The sequence below is a fragment of the Exophiala viscosa genome, assembly GCF_022695815.1.
Source record: "Exophiala viscosa unplaced genomic scaffold EDD37scaffold_7, whole genome shotgun sequence".
Lineage (NCBI taxonomy): Eukaryota > Fungi > Ascomycota > Eurotiomycetes > Chaetothyriales > Herpotrichiellaceae > Exophiala > Exophiala viscosa.
In genome coordinates, this window is record NW_026944359.1 from 854153 (window position 1) to 870942 (window position 16790).

The window sequence follows — 16790 nt, forward strand, 5'->3', positions numbered from 1 at the left end:
TGTGATAATTGGTCAAGAAATCAAACACCGTCATAAGCCCCTCCTGCCCATGGGACATCTCGAGTGTAGCCTACAGCCCAGTCCCTCGCTTCTTTACTTTCTAGCCATAGACCAAGAGACATTCAACGCAATTCCTACCCTTTGTTCATCAAAAAGCCGCGTCAAGGACATTCATCTCGTACAGACAGTTTCGCGACATCTCATTCCAATCATGAATCTCCTCCACTCCGCCCTCGACAAAGTCCGCGACCGATATGCGCCCATCAGACACACTTCCACCTTCCGATCCACCGGTCAAATCACGCCTGAAGAATTCCTCCAAGCAGGCGACTATCTCGTCTACAAGTTCCCCTCGTGGTCATGGTCCGACGCGTCTAGCCCCGCTCGGCGCGTCAACTACCTCCCTGCGGGCAAGCAATTCCTCATCACCCGCGGCGTCCCCTGCCACAGAAGACTAGACGACAACTTTGCCGGCGGGAACGGTGCGGCCGATGACCTAGTCCGCGATGGCTTCCTCGGCGGTCCTGACGATGAGACTGCAGGCGACGACGAAGGATGGTTGCGCACAGGCGGCACGACCGAGAAAGAACAGGAAGGTCTAAGAGGGGAAGTCCGCACTATGAGTGAATCAGGCCAACTCGGCAAGAAAGCCAGCGAGGAGGAAGATGAAGAAGAAATTCCAGACATGGAGGACGAGGATGACGATAATGAGGCTATCATTCGCGACAAGAGCGAGAATACTTCCGCGTAAGTACACCACCACCTGCCCCAGCACCCCTCGACTGCTCCCTTTTCACCCTCCCTTAAAAGACATAGGCGCTGACATGAAGATGTGAGAAACAGACCGTTAAGGACATACACCCTCTACATAACATACACACCTTACTACCGCACACCCAGAATGTATCTGTCAGGCTACCAATCTGCCTCAGAACCCCTCCCTCCACAACTCATGATGGAAGACATAGTAGGCGACTACAAGGACAAAACCGTCACACTCGAAGATTTTCCCTTCTTCGACACGTCGGTCAAAATGGCCAGCATTCACCCCTGCAAACACGCCAGTGTCATGAAGATCCTTCTTGATCGCGCCGACGCTGCCCTCAAACTCCGTCTACAAAAACAGAATCCCGGAAATGCTCAGGTGACAGGGATGGAAGGGCTCATCGACGACACCACCAACCTTAAACTAAATGAAGAGAGGAGAGGACACGAAGCAGGCGTCAAGGCTGCGACTGGTGGTGCCGGCGGCGATGAGTGGGAAGTTCTGGACGAGCAGGATACGGATAAAGATGAAGGCGAGAAAGTCGCGATCAGAGTTGATCAGTATCTCGTTGTATTTTTGAAGTTCATGGCGAGTGTGACGCCGGGCATTGAGCATGATTTCACGATGGGCGTGTAAACGTTTTACGTGCAGCCCAGTACTGAGCTTTATGAGTTACGGACATTGATGAGGCGAGATACATTGGCATGGGGGAGTTTGTGGGTTCTGCGATACAGGCTGGTGTACTTGCAGTTGTCCACAATGGGCTCACCTGATCATCATGAATACATTCCGTCAAAGCATTGAAATCCGTTTTACTCTCTCGCACTACCAGCCTAAGCGCCATACCAAACAATCATCCCATTTAACTGATATAATCTCATCCGAACATTTTGGCAGTTTTGCTGGCTGAGATAGACGATGTGCCTCTTATGCCACGGCGACCGCTTCCTCTGGTGAAAGGTGGCACTCATGCACCACCAGCGTTCCCAGCAAGCGCAGCATTGCTCATAATACTGCCAGGACCGGTCGTGCTCATAGGGCGAGGACCAGGACCACCCGAACCGCTCATCGGACGTGGTCCAGTACCCAGGGATCCAGGGGCAGGCGCACCCTGAGCGCTCATGGGACGAGGTGCGACACCTGGACCGCCTGAACCATTCATAGGACGTGGTCCAGTGCTCATGTTCCCTGGGCCACTCATTTGACGCGGTAGAGGTGCACCGTTCGCATTCCCGCCGATATTTCCTGTACCAGGCCCAGCTGGACCAGTGCTCACAGGACGTGGCGGTCCCGTGTTTCCAGGGGCGGAAGCACCATTTGGTGCGCTGGAAGCGGGTGCACCTGCTGGTCGAGGAGCACCATTGGTATTGCCAGTCGGAGCTGACGCATTACCCGCGCTCCCAGGAGCCGGCGCGTTCGTATTCGCAGTCCCGTTTGGCGCAGGAGTTCTATTCTCCGGACCAGGCGTTGTAGGCCTGCTAACAGGTTTCCGTACGATTGTGCTTGTGCCGGGTTGGGCTGCCGCACCATTGCCAGCGGCAGTCGCCTGGCTTGCGTCTGTGGTCCTGCCCCTCTCCGGCGATGTAGGTCTGCTTACAGGTTTCCGTTTGATGGACTGAGACGACTGGACTGGAGCTTGCGAACTGGGAGTTTGGTTCGATTGCGGAGGTTGTTGGTGCTGCTGTGGTGGTGATGCCTGTTGTAGCTGTGACGGTCTCGGCTGTACAGCTGTCAAGGTTGCCGGTAACCTCTCCGCCTGCTGTGGAGGAGGTCCGACGAGAGCAGCAGGTTTGGCAGGAGCCCCAGAGCCATCCTTCTGGCTGAACCATTTGAAGACCACATAACCGCCCATTGCCCACAGCCAGATGAAAACGGCTGCAGACGTCGAGAAAAACAATGTGGGCAAAAGAAACAGCAGAGCAAAGCCCAGCGTCCCAGCCACAAACAGAAGCGCACCGATCACGCCGACCAGGATACCTGATAGCAGGGAGAAGACGAAGACGCTGATACTCATGCAGGCGAACAGGATGAGTGGCAGGCCATTGAGGGCTATTTGCGAGAGCATGAACGATGCGAGGTATGGTCGATCCGAGGCAAATTTGGTTAACCATTGCTTCCATTCCTCGCGTCTTTGCTGTGGGAAGGACCGGTCGATGAAGCTGGTGCTGAAGTTCAATACATTGCTGACTGTGCCTTGCACCGCGCCCGGCACGCCGTTGAAGCTGGATCTCTGAAGGGCACCTCCGCTGCTCGTGGTCATTGTGCCAGACATAGTCGCGTCGTGATCACTAACAATTTTTCTGTTGTGAGGAGAACAAAGAGAAGTTTCGGTGAGTAACAAGCAGCCAGATGTTTGCCCTTCCTTTGTTGATATGATAAGATGGCGTCGAAGTCTTATTGTCACGTCTTCTGGGGGTCTGCGCGACTGGTGCTGACGAGATGTTGACTAGTACGCGATATAAATATCACCATATCACATACATGTAATCACTTTAATTGTGGTTGGACGTTGATGCATTTGATTCATGCTGGATGTCAGTTTCTCCCAAAGCTTGAGTAAGAGGAACAGAGAGATCGACCTCGATGATGTCCTCATAGAGCATCGGGAACACGTTCCTCGAGCAAATGCAGTTGTAGACACGAGTTCAATCAAGAATGACGAATGGCTGATGAGGTTCATCGTCATGTGGCGGTGCAATGTCCTTGATGTGGCACGGAGATTGCATCCAACCTGCAAGGTACAAAGGGAAACGTCAAACATGTGCAAATCATCTTATGGTCTCTGCCTTGTTTCTTGCCAAAGTTCTTGTTCTACAGACCTTCATCTAAACCTCACGTTCATTCTGAATAGCTTCCTTGATCACGCTGTTCTCCTCGACTAGCCGAGCAACGATGAGCTCGCCTCTCTCAATGCTCAATGCGGTATCAGCAGTCAGACTCCAAACAATCAACCCAACTCGACACATGCAATCGTTCAATCATACAGCTGGCACCTCAGTTCATTGTTGCCCGAGACCAATCACTCAATGGCTGCCTTCAGCTCGACTTGCCTTCGCGCAAGTCTCAAACCATCGACAACATCATATTCGAGTTCCAGTCATCCTGCAAGGTTGTGTTGAAACACCAGCATTTGCATATTCTGGACATCTTCAGTCAGCCATAACCCTTGATCCTCCAGTCCTCCGCCTTGTCCAAGCCCCGATTTCTCCTCCGATGTGGTCCAGTGTGACATCTGACTTTTGGTTCTTCTCTTCAATTTCTCTCAGCTGTGTGCTTCAGTATCTTCTCCCCAATGTTCACCCGCATCGTTTAATCTCTGTACTAGGCTTCATTGAGTCGCTCCCTCAGGCCCTGGATTTCCTCAGTGAGCGTGGTAATGTGGCCTTCATACCCGTTTCGCTGGTTCTGCAGACCCTCGATCTCTTTCTGGAGTTCAACGTCACGATCTATCAACTCTCCCTCTCTCTGCCACGTGTTGGCATTTTCCTCCTCAAGTTCCTTGATTTTGTCTTCAAGTTCTGTGATTGCACCCTCATATTGACTCTGCAAGGCTTTAAGCTCTCGTTGATGAGACCGCCGTACCTGCTCGAGCTCTTCATTTGACCGTCTCAGCTCTCTGACAGTTTGGAGTTCCATTTCATATGCGGTGTTCAGCTGGCCGTAGTGTCGGTCGAAGTCACCAAGCTGACGCTTGGATTCAGCATTTTCTGATCTCTCGGCAGCTACCTCTTGGCGAAGCGATGCTGCTTCTCGTCTCTTTGCACACCCGAGTTTGTCTAGCTGGTCTGATAAATCGACCTTTTCTTCAATCAATGTATTATTGTCGGCTTGGAGCTGTGCAATCAATGCATCTTTCTCCTTGAGCATGCCTTCATACTTCTCTGCAATGTGTGTATGGCTTCGGCAGTTGCGATGATCATTGCTATTGGCCGCTGTGTCGGATTCGAAGCCCTGATTGCTTTCAATCGGCGAAGTTGCATTGGTGCCGAAAGAGCTGTTGGTTGGCGAAGGTGTGACCTCGACAGAGGAGTGATTCTCACTATCTGTCGAGTCCCGACTCGTACGAGGACGGCCAGTACCGATCACACCTGGGTTGACGTTCCGGGACGTCTCGACAGGTCCATTGCGCAGGGGCAGGTCGTGATGTTGGAAAGGTGCTGGGTAGTGGACAGTGTCGAAATGGTCGAAGCCCACAAATCCATAGTAGAACAGCGGGTAAAGACGGCAAAAGTCCATTTTATCCTTTTTGAAACGAAACAACGACGGAAGCTCGACTTCGACTGGTTCCCAAGTGATAGGAATCCACCAGCCGGCGTAGAGCTTGGGTTTTCGCTGCTTGCAAGCTTTCAGCAGCCGTCTCTTTCGGTCGCAGTTCTTCGCCGGCTCGTCGACTTGGTCGATGCCACGCTTTCGACCAGGCACCAAGCTCCGAATCCAGTTTGTCTTGTACCAAGGAGAGCAGATCAACATACGGACCAGCCATCTTCTGGAAATAAGCGCATCCGCGCTCGTGATCAAAGCCATTGAAGAAGCGCGGACGTCGAGAAGGACGGTGTTGGTCAAACCGAATTCACAGTATAACGCGTGAGTTGAAAGGTCAGGTAAGGCGAGGGTCAGAGTGATGCCCCTGGATGGAGCAGCCTTGCTTGGAACAAGAGAAAGAGGACCGTTGGAGATTTCAACAATGCTTGAGTTGTTGATTTGCTTGATGTCTTGTTCAACAGCGCCGGAGGTAGGTTCTTCAAGAGCCTTGATGTCCTCGACGCTGACCGTTTCAATCTGTGCAGCGATGGCAGGGCGGTGTTCTTCTTCCAGGAGTTCATCAACCAGATATTGTGAGCATGGTCGGCCGATGTCTTTGACTGGCACTACCGACGTATCGAGGAAACCCAATTCATTGAGTTCGAAGACGAACGAAGCCGAGACCTTTGGAATTGGGAACAAGGAGAGAGGAGTGTTTTTGAGTGCCACGTTGTGTGGAGGAGTGTGTTCAGGAGCAACGCCGTCTTCAAGGGTGTTCTTCTTCTGGTTGGACACGAGTCAGCCTCCATCCCCAAGGATGAGTTCAATTGGAACTTACTTCGCTTGGGAAAATCTCACGCAAGGCCATTGCGCCTATCAGTGGGAACAGGATGACCGCCACGAGGACCGCCAGTATCTGGACCAGCGCCATCATGGTGGTAATCATGATTGGAAAGGTGTGTGTAGGGGAATGATGGTGGTAAGGTTTTTGGGGGACTGGTGGTGAGAAAGGATGAAGGAGGAAGATGTTTTGATGAGAAGGAATTGGATGTTGTGATTTGGCGCGGTCAGGCAGTTCACTCACTGCGACCTTTCCATCGAAGTGAATGTCAACACAGGATGCCAGCCTTTTCTTCGCAGCTTGGCGAGGCAGTGATGGGCGGTGAAGTTGCACCATACTGCCTTCATACTGCCGCACCTCGAGTCACTCGTTCGCGACCGTCCTCCTTGCCAGCACAGAAGAGGGAGGTTTGGCACATCGTCGCAAGCAAGCAGTGGGAATCGAGAGAGATACAGATACCTTGCTACAGAGCCGCGGAGCAGCACTCGCGACGATGAGATGCGATGGCCCCTGGATTCTGCAAGCCATGCCCATGGGCATATCATTCAAAACTATCCCCTACCGTCGATGCCACCGCTGGGAGGAGTATACGACGGCGGCTGCTGCTGCTCCTGCTGCCACGCTGAGCATACCCTCCACTGGTGAGGTCGAAGCAGACTCACCCTTCCAAAAGTTCAAGCTCGGCAAAACATTCATTGTGTTTGGAAACAGGAAAACCAAAGACTCCCAATATATTGAGGTGGCTGACTGGACACAATGAGCCTTGTTGCGTACTTCGTATCGGAACAAAGAAAAGAAAACACCCTATACGGCCCTGATTCCTTTGCCGGACGAGTGTTTATAGAGTGCCCTATCGCTCGAGGTATCCAGACCATTTGAAAGGGGTGGATATCCACCGAGGCTGTGGTCACGTGTGCCCCTTAGCGATTGTAGAAGGCAACCTACTGGCCGTCAAAGCCGACGACCACTCTTGAGTCGAGACAGGCTGGTCTGAAAGCATAATGGCGGCTCGAAGATCTTTGCGCACTCCAGTAAGGCGGAGTAGTACCAGACTACCAAGTCAGGGTGGAAGGAAATGAAAATGGTAGCGACAACAATTAGCAAGCTGACCATGCGTGATCTGGTATGAACTCCAGTCAGCGCTGATAGCAAATACAAGATGTCGAGTTAATTTCACGAAGACAATCTCGATTTGGATTGGCAATTTGACCTTCTACCTTTCTATGTTACATTTCCCACTGACTCTGGTGGAATCACTGTAAGCGCTCATCAATACCATTTTATCATCCCTTTGCAGATCCAGCACATCATGCTCACTGCTTCCACCTCCCCTCGACAGTCTTCGTCCTCACCAGCGGTCTAAGCGCCATCACACCCGCCGCAAGAGCCACAACCGTAAGCATCAATGAAACCTTATTGAATCCCTTCCCAAGCACATCAAAAGCCTGGCTGGGCGTGATTTGCGTCCCAAATACATCGTGTCCGAGAGCGAACACCAGACTTGTGCTTTCAAGCAAAGAAGGTGCCGACATGACATTCTTGATCCCTAACACTTCTCTAGAATGTGTCAAGAACCATTTGGGATCCAGGTCAAGCAGAGGAGAATAACGCATCAAGCCTTCTTCTCGCTCGTTGGCCGTCGGGTCACGATCAACCGGTCTTCGCGCGTCCAAGATCTCTCGAGGAATGCCAACGATAGCGTTGGAATTCGGCAATGTTGCGAGCAATTGTCTACTCGTGATGCCTTGCGCGGTTTGTGAGACTGCGAGGTGTGAGATGGGTTCGGGAACGGTGAATGCCTGAGAGATGACGTGAGGATTCGTGCGCGCGTCGGGCGAGAATGATGAATAGTTGGATTGGGAGGCCAATGCTCCTCGATCGTTTGGCATTGATGATTCAAAGAGCTCCGAGACCACAATTTGCGTGGACAATGCGGAGCTGACTGGGTCTTGACTCGTGAAAGAGTATGCAAACCAGTTTTCTGACAGGACAGCAGGAATAGGCGATCCTGACAAGATGCCATGGTGCTCGGAGGTGTGCAGAATGGCGCCTGTCACGGCATCGACAAGGTATAGGAGCAAGTCTGCATTCGATTGGGCAATCAAAAGGGCGATGTTTGGTGAGAGATATTTGTAAAGCACCGATCTGTCCCCGAGCACTCTGCCAATCGAAGCAACCGGATCATGCTCTGGTCGGGCCACGATACCGGTAACCTTGAATCCGCTTTGTGGCTTCAGAACCCAAGTTTTCTCGACGGAGTGCCCGATGGTCCACCCAATGGCCTGTCCGTCGTCGCCGACAGTGACAACGACATTGCCCTCCAGCGGATTACTGGGAGCAAAGTCGTTCGCAGGGTGTGGAGTGCCGTCAGAATCGATCTTGATGATCGCTTGTGCAGGGCTGCCAGGGATTTGCACCAGGTCAGAGACAGGAATACTGCCGGGTTGATGTTCGATCAGACTGCCAGTGCTTGTACTAAGGACCAAGAGGGAGCCGTCGGACAGATAAATAGTCGCCCTCCCATCAGTGACCGTTATCGATTTCATTTGGACGCTGCCAGGGATTTCGGACGCAAGATCCTTCTGCCAGATAATGACTCCACCGTTCGTCACATCAAGCGCGATCAACTCTTTGCGAGTTGTACCCACAATGACAGTCTGACTGCCGACGAGATCCTTCCGGGCGATTGCGTCTGCATCCGGAGTTTCTTTCAGTATTGCCGTCGGCAGTTCTAGCAAGTACACAGGCAGATGCTGAAGGTCGAGAAGATGTCGCTTCAGTCTGTGCACGTAGGCTGTCAACGGATTCACAGAGAGTTCGAGATCGAGCTCCTCGGCCAGAGGATCAGATCCTCCGTTGCCTCCCCATGCCGCAATGGTGGCATATGCAAGAACCTCAGGCCTGGTCCATTGTACTTCGCCATTTCGGATCAGAGACCACGCTCCAGTCGATGAGAGCTCGGCGATCCGCACAGCAAATGTAGCCTTTCCTCTGCTCACCACCTCAGCGGTGGCGTGCAGAGGATGACCTTTGGTGCTTGTCCGCCGCCAACGCCCAAGCTGTCCATGGGATTCCGAGGAGTAGAGGAAGATTTCTGTTTCTGTGATGCGGGTGAAATACACAGAAGCACCGTTACTACTGGCGGCAAAGGCACTTTTCTCTTCGGTGGCTGGCAAAGAGTAGGCTTTTGTAGCTTCGCCCGACTTGACGTCCACATGATAAACCTCAGCCCATTGTCGTGTTTTGCCTTGAATGTGTAGGAGGAAATGGGGTGCCGCAGCAGGAGATTCCGGAGTATGTACGGTGACTCGCTCAATGCCGTCACCCTTGTCATCTAGCGGGAGTGAGGCCACCTTTGAGCTGCCGAGAAGGTTGAACTTGACCGACATGAAGGGCTTCTCGCTTGAGAGCAGAAACGGGCAGTTCGAGCCTGATCCTGCATTATAGTGGTCCGAGTCAAGCGCGACACTAGTGTGTTCAATTTCATGTCCAGTTGCGCTGTCCAACGTGACGACTTTGACCTTGCTGCTGGCCAGCAAGCCGTGCGATCTCGCTAGGTAGTATAGGTGGTTCAGCGATGTTGCGATTGACGCGACTGAGCCATCAGTATGGCTGGAGTCGACATGTTCCCATTTCAGCCCACTTCCATCACCACCTATGCGAAGAATGGTTGCTGGACTACCAGAGGTCGTAGGCAGTGTCAGAACCAAGACGTCTTGGTGACCAGTGTTCGAGCTTAATTCGAGGGCAGGCGCAGCTTGTAGGCCATGGATGGAGGCTCCTTCAGGAAGGGTGTATTCCCATACTAATCTCCCGTCGAGAGCATCCCAGCAAGCCACGGTTCTGTTGTGCCCGCTCACTAAATGTCCATCTCTTTGCAATGTGACTAAGAAGGAATTCGTGTCATTCTCAATTGGCTGACCTGCAAGCGGTTGTCGCCACAGTAGAGAGCCATCTCTTGGGTTCACTGCGCCTAGAACAGCCTTGTCTGAGAGCGTGTAGAGGAGAGAGGCATTTGTGGAGGTGTGCGGCCGATGGAAGGAAGTTGTGTGAAACCGCGGTTCGCCTAGGAGGGCATGGGAATAGTCTATGTGGAAAGCATCGTCGGCGAAGACTGCACTGGTGGTTTTGACGATGAGTGGCAACACGGATAAGAACCCAAGCCAGCGCATTCTGCGTATTTCTGGCTCAGATGCTGCGAGACATCTACCGTTGTTGACGAGGCTGATGTCGTCCAGTGGAAATGGACAATATTGACCTTCGCTGCCTCGGGTTGAAATGACACCGAACAGCGACATTTGACATCCATAATGGGAATGTACTTAGGTAGCCAAACCCTGGTCCAACTGCCGCGATTGTACCTGACAACCCCGACACCTCATCCTCGTCGATCTTCTCCAAAGTAGCTCTATATCACCTTGACTATGACGACTGAACCAAAGAAGACCTGGCCTAGAGAGGGTTACCGGCCGGAGTGGCTGGCTGTAAGTTTGGAAGATCTACCGCTTCAACTCCTGTTAAGTGCATCCTGCCTGACGTTACACAGCTTGAAGATGCATCAGGTGGCCGATATGTCATGAGCGGCAACTTCGCCGTTGATGTCCCGGCATACGATGCTGTCTTTGCTGCTATGTCGAAACAATGGCCAGCATTGCCGGAAGAAACGATTGTGTGTGAGTGAGGGCTCTGAAGCTGCAACAGTCTCGATGTGTATCATTCCATGCTTGTTCGCTCTGACTACGGCCACTGCCAGGGGATGAAAAGACCAACAGCGAGCATGGAGGACTAGACGTTCGGATCTATAAACCTACTTCAGACAAACCTCTACCGCTTATGATTTACTTTCCTGGAGGTGGATACATTGCCGGCAATCTCGATACCGAAGATGCCCATTGCCGGATCTTTGCTGCCAAAACACCATGCTTGCTGGTCAGCGTCAATTATCCCAAGGTGCCAACAGTCAAAGTGGATGACATTATCAATTTGGGGACCTTGGCTGTGCCATGGTGTCGTACCAAAGCCAAAGAACTGGGCGATGATCCATCCAAGACCATACTCTGTGGCGGTTCAGCTGGAGCGTTCCTCGCCGCACAAGTGGCATACCGGTTCATGTCTGAAGGTGACCACACTTCTGTGACAGGCTGCGTCCTCATGTTTGCGGTAGCACTTCATTGGGAATACAACGGCAAGTACAAGGACAAATACACGGCTTGGGACGAGAATGGGAACGCCGGGACACCTGTCTTTGGCTTGCAGCTTGCCAAGTTCATCTGGTGTAAGTGACTGGCAACGAATCGCGTTGTGGTCTGACCTCCTCCAGCACATTACGACATTGACTTTAACAGTCCACGCCACTTTCCACTTCTTGCTGACGACCTGTCAAAGTTCCCGCCGTGTTATATTGTTACGGCGGAGAAGGACTGTTTCCGAGATGATGGAACTCTTCTGGACTACCGGCTGAGGGAAAGCGGTGTGCACAGTAAAATGGACTATTATGAAGGTCTACCTCACTACTTCCATGCCTTTCCCACTCTGGCAGCAGCGCATGAAATGATGGCCAAAGCGATTGAAGGCACCAGATTTGTCCTGGGGTAGCCCGCCAGATTGACATGGGGATGTTGAGAGCATTGAGATTCTGGGGGTCATGGCCTCGGTCATGATGCAAGCTCGCGGTGGGTTTCTTCACCTCGGTTCAGGGTCTATATCAACTTGCGCGTTATGTGGCAGAACGGGAAAGTAGTTGTACCATATCCGAACATACCTAGGTAACTTATGCATTCCAAAGCCAATCTGCGTCATGAACGGATACACTAATTTAAGGGTTCGGCTAGGGGTCTTCTCGGAGTCGAGACCAGGGTTTCCCCAGGATAACACATCACCGCTTGATACCGTGACTATACCCTGGGAAGTTTAACAACCTCGTGAAAGCGATTGACGCTGTACGAATCCCTCATCGAAATCCGGTGGATGCCGCAGAATGCTGGAAACTGACCATGACTGACTCCCCGCTGTCAAGAATCTGTCAACTCTCTAGCAGAGGTCAAAATGATTTTAGCTTTCGGCGTACCGAAGATCTCTTTTTCCATTTCCACCTCCTTCCTACCTGACTCCTTCTATCACTAGTCTCCGATTCTTACCTCAACTGCCTCTTGTTGCATTCCCATCAGAGATTCGGGTATAATCAGATACTACCTACTACCACACGGGCGCTGACCGACACCCTGGGGTTTCATTATCAAAGTCGTGCCGGTGCGGGCCGTTGAAGTGTTCCAAATCACTCGTGTGTAATTGGGCACGGTCCATAACACTGTTCGCCTCTTTACCATTCATCACTGGCCATCAAAGATTTTCTTGTCTCTCGATCATATTCTCTGGAACCAAGTTACCGGACGCGCACAGGATGTGTCCTGAGGTTGAGGCAGTCGGCGACCAAGATCATGCCAGAAATATCGCCCCTGACCCGGTACGCGTGTCACCAACCCCTTAGCAACACATTTTACCAACAACGAATATTGACGTCAGCCGATATAGGTTCTCGAGGAAGAAGACGATCCAACATATGGCGACGACGCGTAAGAACGATTAATTCTCCTATGAAGGAGACTACTAATATGATAAAGGATGACCGAGACACAGTCCGTCGCATCGTGGATAAGAGACTATCGAGTCGAGAATGGCCGAACATACCACGCCTTCAAGGACGGCAAATACTGGTATGCCTCCCATCACTCCCCCTGCTGGCCATTTCATCTGCCATGAAACCCACCACGCCAGCATATCGCTGTACTAATCGTCCCTAAGGGGCTCCAACGATGAAGCCGCCAACGAACATCTCGACATAGGCCACAATCTCTACACCAAAACCCTAGGCGGCCGCCTGTTCCTCGCGCCCATCACATCCGAACCAACACAAATCCTCGATCTCGGCACCGGCACCGGCGCCTGGGCAATCGACATCGCCGACGCCTTACCCACGGCTATCGTAACCGGCACAGACCTTTCACCAACTCAACCCTCATGGGTCCCTCCAAACCTACGCTTCGAAATCGACGACATGGAATCCGAATGGACATTCGCCCCCTCGTCCTTCGACCTAATTCACATCCGCGGCCTGCACGGCTCCATTACAGACTGGCCGGTCCTCTATGCTCAATGTTTCCGCGCCCTCAAACCAGGCGGCTACATCGAACAGGCAGAATATTCCGCACAATTCTCCACCGACGACAACACGCTCCCGCCCAACGGCGGAATCGCAGCATGGAACCAAGTCGGGCCCGAATGCCACCATAAGCTTGGTCGCGAATTACAAGTTCTGGAATCGATGCGCCAGCACATGCTCGATGCGGGCTTCGAAGATCCTATCGAGCACAGATTCAAATGGCCTATTGGACCGTGGGCCAAGAATCCCCAGCTCAAGGAATTAGGACACTGGGTGAAAGCGCATATCGAGACCGGGCTGGAGAATTGGACGCTACGGTTGCTCACGAGCGTTCTGGGCTGGAGCGCAGACGAGGTCAGGATCTTGTGTGCGAATGTGAGGCGCGAGATCCGAGATCCCAAGGTTCATGCTATTCATCGGATGAATGTCGTTTACGCGCGGAAGCCGGGCGGTCCTATGAAGATGGTGACGGATTTGTCTTGACGGCACTGAGTTTCGGATGCGGACTCACACAATTCGTTTGACGATAGGGTGGTCCGCAGCCCGGCCTGGGCGGGAAAGTGCGAAAAAAGGGCAGAGGAGGGCAGTCTATTGCTGACTATTTGCATTGCTTTGGAAAAAGTGACAGGTACGTATAGCTGGCGGTGCGTTTCAGCGGGATCGACTTTTTGTTATCCGGGGATTGTGGTCTTGCCTCGTTTGCCTTCGACAAAAAGCGGTATGGGTTTGGTCAATATGTCGCGGCGTCAAGAGACACGGGAACAGCGTCGTTAGCAAAATGTGTCTTGGACGGACTTGGTATAGATTGATTTCGGAGGACATTTTTTTCAAGTGGTGTATTCAGCATTGTTGGCAGCGGAGTTCGGGGGCAAAAGCGTTTCTTCATCAACACGCGATGCCAGCTTCCAGATCTGCTCGACGTTTCGTACAAGGGTTGCCAGTGTGCATTATTCATTATTTATACATTGCCCAACGATGCGCCTATATGGCTTCAACCTTGTCTATCGTTCCCGTATTACGCCCCTTATGCTGGCCAACACTGGGTATCAGATATTGACAATTGAGACTGCTTGCCGACATCTACTTTCTTCTGGCCCTTGAGCTGTTGCGGCTCCTCTGCCATGTCAACTTTCGGACGTTCTGGATCTCTTTGGGAAGAGGTTTTGCGACCTTTTTTTCATGCTTTTCCGCACTGTACTCTTGGGCGGCATTATCAAGTGCCATAGCAATCCTTTGAACGGGTTCTAGGATGTCTGCTTCCTTCGTATTAGAGATATCCACAGAACCTTCCATTCCGAAAGCTGCCTTCAACCTCATGACAGCAATTCTGATGGCCTCTGACTTTTTGCGGTTTGCCTTTGCCTCTTTAGACGACTTTGTCCCGTTTGCCGGGGCAATCTCGTCAGAGGTTTGAGTTGCGGCAGGATCTACCTCGGCAGAAGGCGTGTCAGGATCGGCATCGTCGATTATGGAGGTCTGCTCCTGTGCTGGACTGCCTTTGTTCTGCTCCCTGTCTTTGTCTCGGGCGCTATGACTGTTCCCAGTCAACTCGGCATCGTCTTCGGAGTCTTGCATATTTGCTATGCCCTCAGAATGAGGGGAGGTAGCCTCTTCAGAAAAGTGAATTTCATACGATGTCTTTCGTCTCCATTCGGCAAATGTGCCTGTGAATAAGAAGATGGCACGGTCAGAAGCTTCTTCGGGAGACTTGACTTTTCGCGGCCCACTTCTTGGACCCCGGTTGCGTAGTGTCTTCACGGAGCCATCATCCTTCCAGCACTGCAGGAGCATTGAGTCGCCTTTCAACGTCGCTTGATATCTGAAATCCTTACCAACCATATTATGGACCCGGTACGCTTGATCCGAATCGCCAACTTCCATAACCAAAAGCTTTGCACCAATTGCTCGAGAGACACGGAACAGAGGCCAGTAAAAAAGATCACCTGGGTGGACGGAGGGGGCATCGTCAGGTACCAATGCTAGTTTCGGTTCGTACTTGCGCACACTTGACTCGGTTCTTCCACCGGGCGCATAGTCTCTCGGCGATATGTATGGTGGGTTTGCAATGATCACATCCCACGTGCTTCTTTCGCCAGGTGCATTCAATCGATCATTCAGAAACTCAAGAAGGCCGTTAGACACCTCGTCACCTTCTTCGGCCATTTTTGCCAGCTTCAATACATCTCCCTCCCGGAAGGAGATATCTCTTTTGGCATCTGGATGTAGCAATTTCATCTCCAGGTTGCGCTGCAGATTGTAATTGGCTACTGCCACACACCTGCTGCTATAGTCGACACCAAGAACTTCAAGTTCAAAATGCTCGGGCCAAACCCAGGGGGATGCCCTGGTTGCTGGCTCTGCTGGTTTGAGTATGGAATGAACAAGGAGGCCCATGCATCCAGTTCCGGTGCATAAGTCGAGGATCCGGACTTTTCTGTCGCTATCAGAGCCGGTGTCCCTTGCCAGGCCACCCACGACAAAGCGGAGGTATTCGGCAATGTGTTCAGTGTATGATTCGGTCTCCGGCCTTGGGATTAATACACCTTTTGGTGTCCGAATGATAAGATTGCCGAAGGGCTGAGTCCCCAAAATGTATTGTAAGGGCATTCCCGAAGTCCTGTCGGAAATGGATTTAGACAAGAACTTGCGAACTCGAAACTTTTCCACCTCATGATGGCTGGGATCTTCACCTATAGACTTGGACTGCAAGTCCCCAGTGTTGGCAGCAGTATCTTCTGGCCCGAAAAGGCATGATCTGAAGCGGTTGGGAGACGGAGAAGGATGTTTTTGAAGCTCGTCGTCAAGATCCGGGATCGTGTGCAAGCCGATTTCAGGCATGGGAAAGCCGGCTGTGATATCTTCGCCACCCACTGCGGCCGGGTCTCTCGGCTCGTGTCCTACCGCGGCTGCGTCTGTCGGTTCTCTCTCTTCCTCTTTTACTGCGGGCAGGTCTTCCAGACTTTCCCCTTGCACAATCGTAGGTTCAGGGTCTGCCGGTGGCTTCGTCTCATGTCTCCTGGCGGGAAGTCCTCGATGGGCAGTACGCTTTCGATAACCATGGCTTCGAAACGACCGATCAGAATCGGCCTCGTTTGGTTTATCCTTACACGCGGGCAACTTGAGCCTTATTGTCCCTCTGGCCCTATTCGGACTACTCGTTGCGTCTTCCTTCAGTATATGTGTAGTAGAGAAATACCTGTTCCGGACATGCCTGCCGTCCAGCCGGGCTGCAGTACTGTGGACGCCATCACTGCTGCGTCTGATTCGGGTATTGCCCTCAATGTTCACCGAAACGTTGCCGTTCACACTGGATGAAACCGCCTCCCCAGAACTCCTACGTCCACGGGACGACGTTGGTATCCTGCCGTATTGGGCTCTGTGTCTACTCGAGGCGACCGTGTCGCAGGCATGTTCATGAAGCCAACGAAGTTCGTTTCGAGCGGAGGAAAGATCTCGGCATACTCGGAGTAAGAGCGGCAAATATCGGTTTTCTGAGGCAGCTTGACGAATCAAAGCAGGGGGAAGCCGTGGCATTTGAGGTACATGACCTCAGCTACTGGAAACGCAACCGCAGCAATGGTGTGAAAGCGGTAATGCAGTGATGCGGCGATCAGAGAATAACCTTGGAAGTCGAGTACTGAATGTCACTGAATTTGGGGAAACTCTCGCAACAAATAAAAGACGGCGACTGACACAACCAGAAGTGGTAGACAGGCTTTTTTCCGTCCATAAACTCGTTATATCCTTGCCAGACCAAAAGTGTTTTTCACTTGGAGAAACCG

At 52.1% G+C, this 16790-nt stretch overlaps 6 protein-coding genes across 6 annotated transcripts; 3 read left to right on the forward strand and 3 right to left on the reverse strand.

Annotated features, from left to right (window-relative positions):
* Positions 1-211: 211 nt before the first annotated feature.
* Positions 212-1402, forward strand: EDD37DRAFT_651320 (autophagy-like protein 3; the record flags this gene model as incomplete). The annotated part of the gene is made up of 2 exons (XM_062818340.1): positions 212-747; positions 844-1402. 2 exons carry the CDS (start codon positions 212-214, stop codon positions 1400-1402), a joined length of 1095 nt encoding a protein of 364 aa, XP_062669026.1.
* Positions 1403-1733: 331 nt separating this feature from the next.
* On the reverse strand, positions 1734-3420 carry EDD37DRAFT_666916 (uncharacterized protein; the record flags this gene model as incomplete). Its single annotated transcript, XM_062819284.1, has 1 exon — positions 1734-3420. The coding sequence occupies exon 1, from the start codon at positions 3036-3038 to the stop codon at positions 1734-1736; it is 1305 nt and encodes a 434-aa protein (XP_062669027.1). The 5' UTR covers positions 3039-3420.
* A 3600-nt stretch (positions 3421-7020) lies between these two features.
* EDD37DRAFT_633929 (uncharacterized protein) lies at positions 7021-10140 on the reverse strand. Its single transcript, XM_062816817.1, has one exon. It carries the CDS (start codon positions 10019-10021, stop codon positions 7163-7165), a length of 2859 nt encoding a protein of 952 aa, XP_062669028.1. The 5' UTR covers positions 10022-10140; the 3' UTR covers positions 7021-7162.
* A 62-nt stretch (positions 10141-10202) lies between these two features.
* EDD37DRAFT_633934 (triacylglycerol lipase) lies at positions 10203-11887 on the forward strand. Its single transcript, XM_062816818.1, has 5 exons — positions 10203-10333; positions 10396-10522; positions 10603-11124; positions 11170-11614; positions 11681-11887. The coding sequence occupies exons 1-4, from the start codon at positions 10274-10276 to the stop codon at positions 11442-11444; spliced, it is 984 nt and encodes a 327-aa protein (XP_062669029.1). The 5' UTR covers positions 10203-10273; the 3' UTR covers positions 11445-11614; positions 11681-11887.
* A 362-nt stretch (positions 11888-12249) lies between these two features.
* EDD37DRAFT_651325 (S-adenosyl-L-methionine-dependent methyltransferase) lies at positions 12250-13491 on the forward strand (the record flags this gene model as incomplete). The annotated part of the gene is made up of 4 exons (XM_062818341.1): positions 12250-12312; positions 12381-12421; positions 12470-12562; positions 12651-13491. 4 exons carry the CDS (start codon positions 12250-12252, stop codon positions 13489-13491), a joined length of 1038 nt encoding a protein of 345 aa, XP_062669030.1.
* A 585-nt stretch (positions 13492-14076) lies between these two features.
* On the reverse strand, positions 14077-16646 carry EDD37DRAFT_459556 (uncharacterized protein). Its single transcript, XM_062812945.1, has one exon. It carries the CDS (start codon positions 16540-16542, stop codon positions 14089-14091), a length of 2454 nt encoding a protein of 817 aa, XP_062669031.1. The 5' UTR covers positions 16543-16646; the 3' UTR covers positions 14077-14088.
* Positions 16647-16790: the final 144 nt, after the last annotated feature.

Excerpts from the sequence above, each read along its gene's own strand:
- EDD37DRAFT_633934 (XM_062816818.1), top strand. The coding sequence starts at position 10,274 with ATGACGACTGAACCAAAGAAGACCTGGCCTAGAGAGGGTTACCGGCCG. Across the intron at positions 10,334-10,395 it reads ACCGGCCGGAGTGGCTGGCT|CTTGAAGATGCATCAGGTGG; the intron begins GTAAGTTTGGAA and ends GACGTTACACAG. Across the intron at positions 10,523-10,602 it reads GCCGGAAGAAACGATTGTGT|GGGATGAAAAGACCAACAGC; the intron begins GTGAGTGAGGGC and ends GGCCACTGCCAG.
- EDD37DRAFT_633929 (XM_062816817.1), bottom strand. The coding sequence starts at position 10,021 with ATGCGCTGGCTTGGGTTCTTATCCGTGTTGCCACTCATCGTCAAAACC.
- EDD37DRAFT_459556 (XM_062812945.1), bottom strand. The coding sequence starts at position 16,542 with ATGCCACGGCTTCCCCCTGCTTTGATTCGTCAAGCTGCCTCAGAAAAC.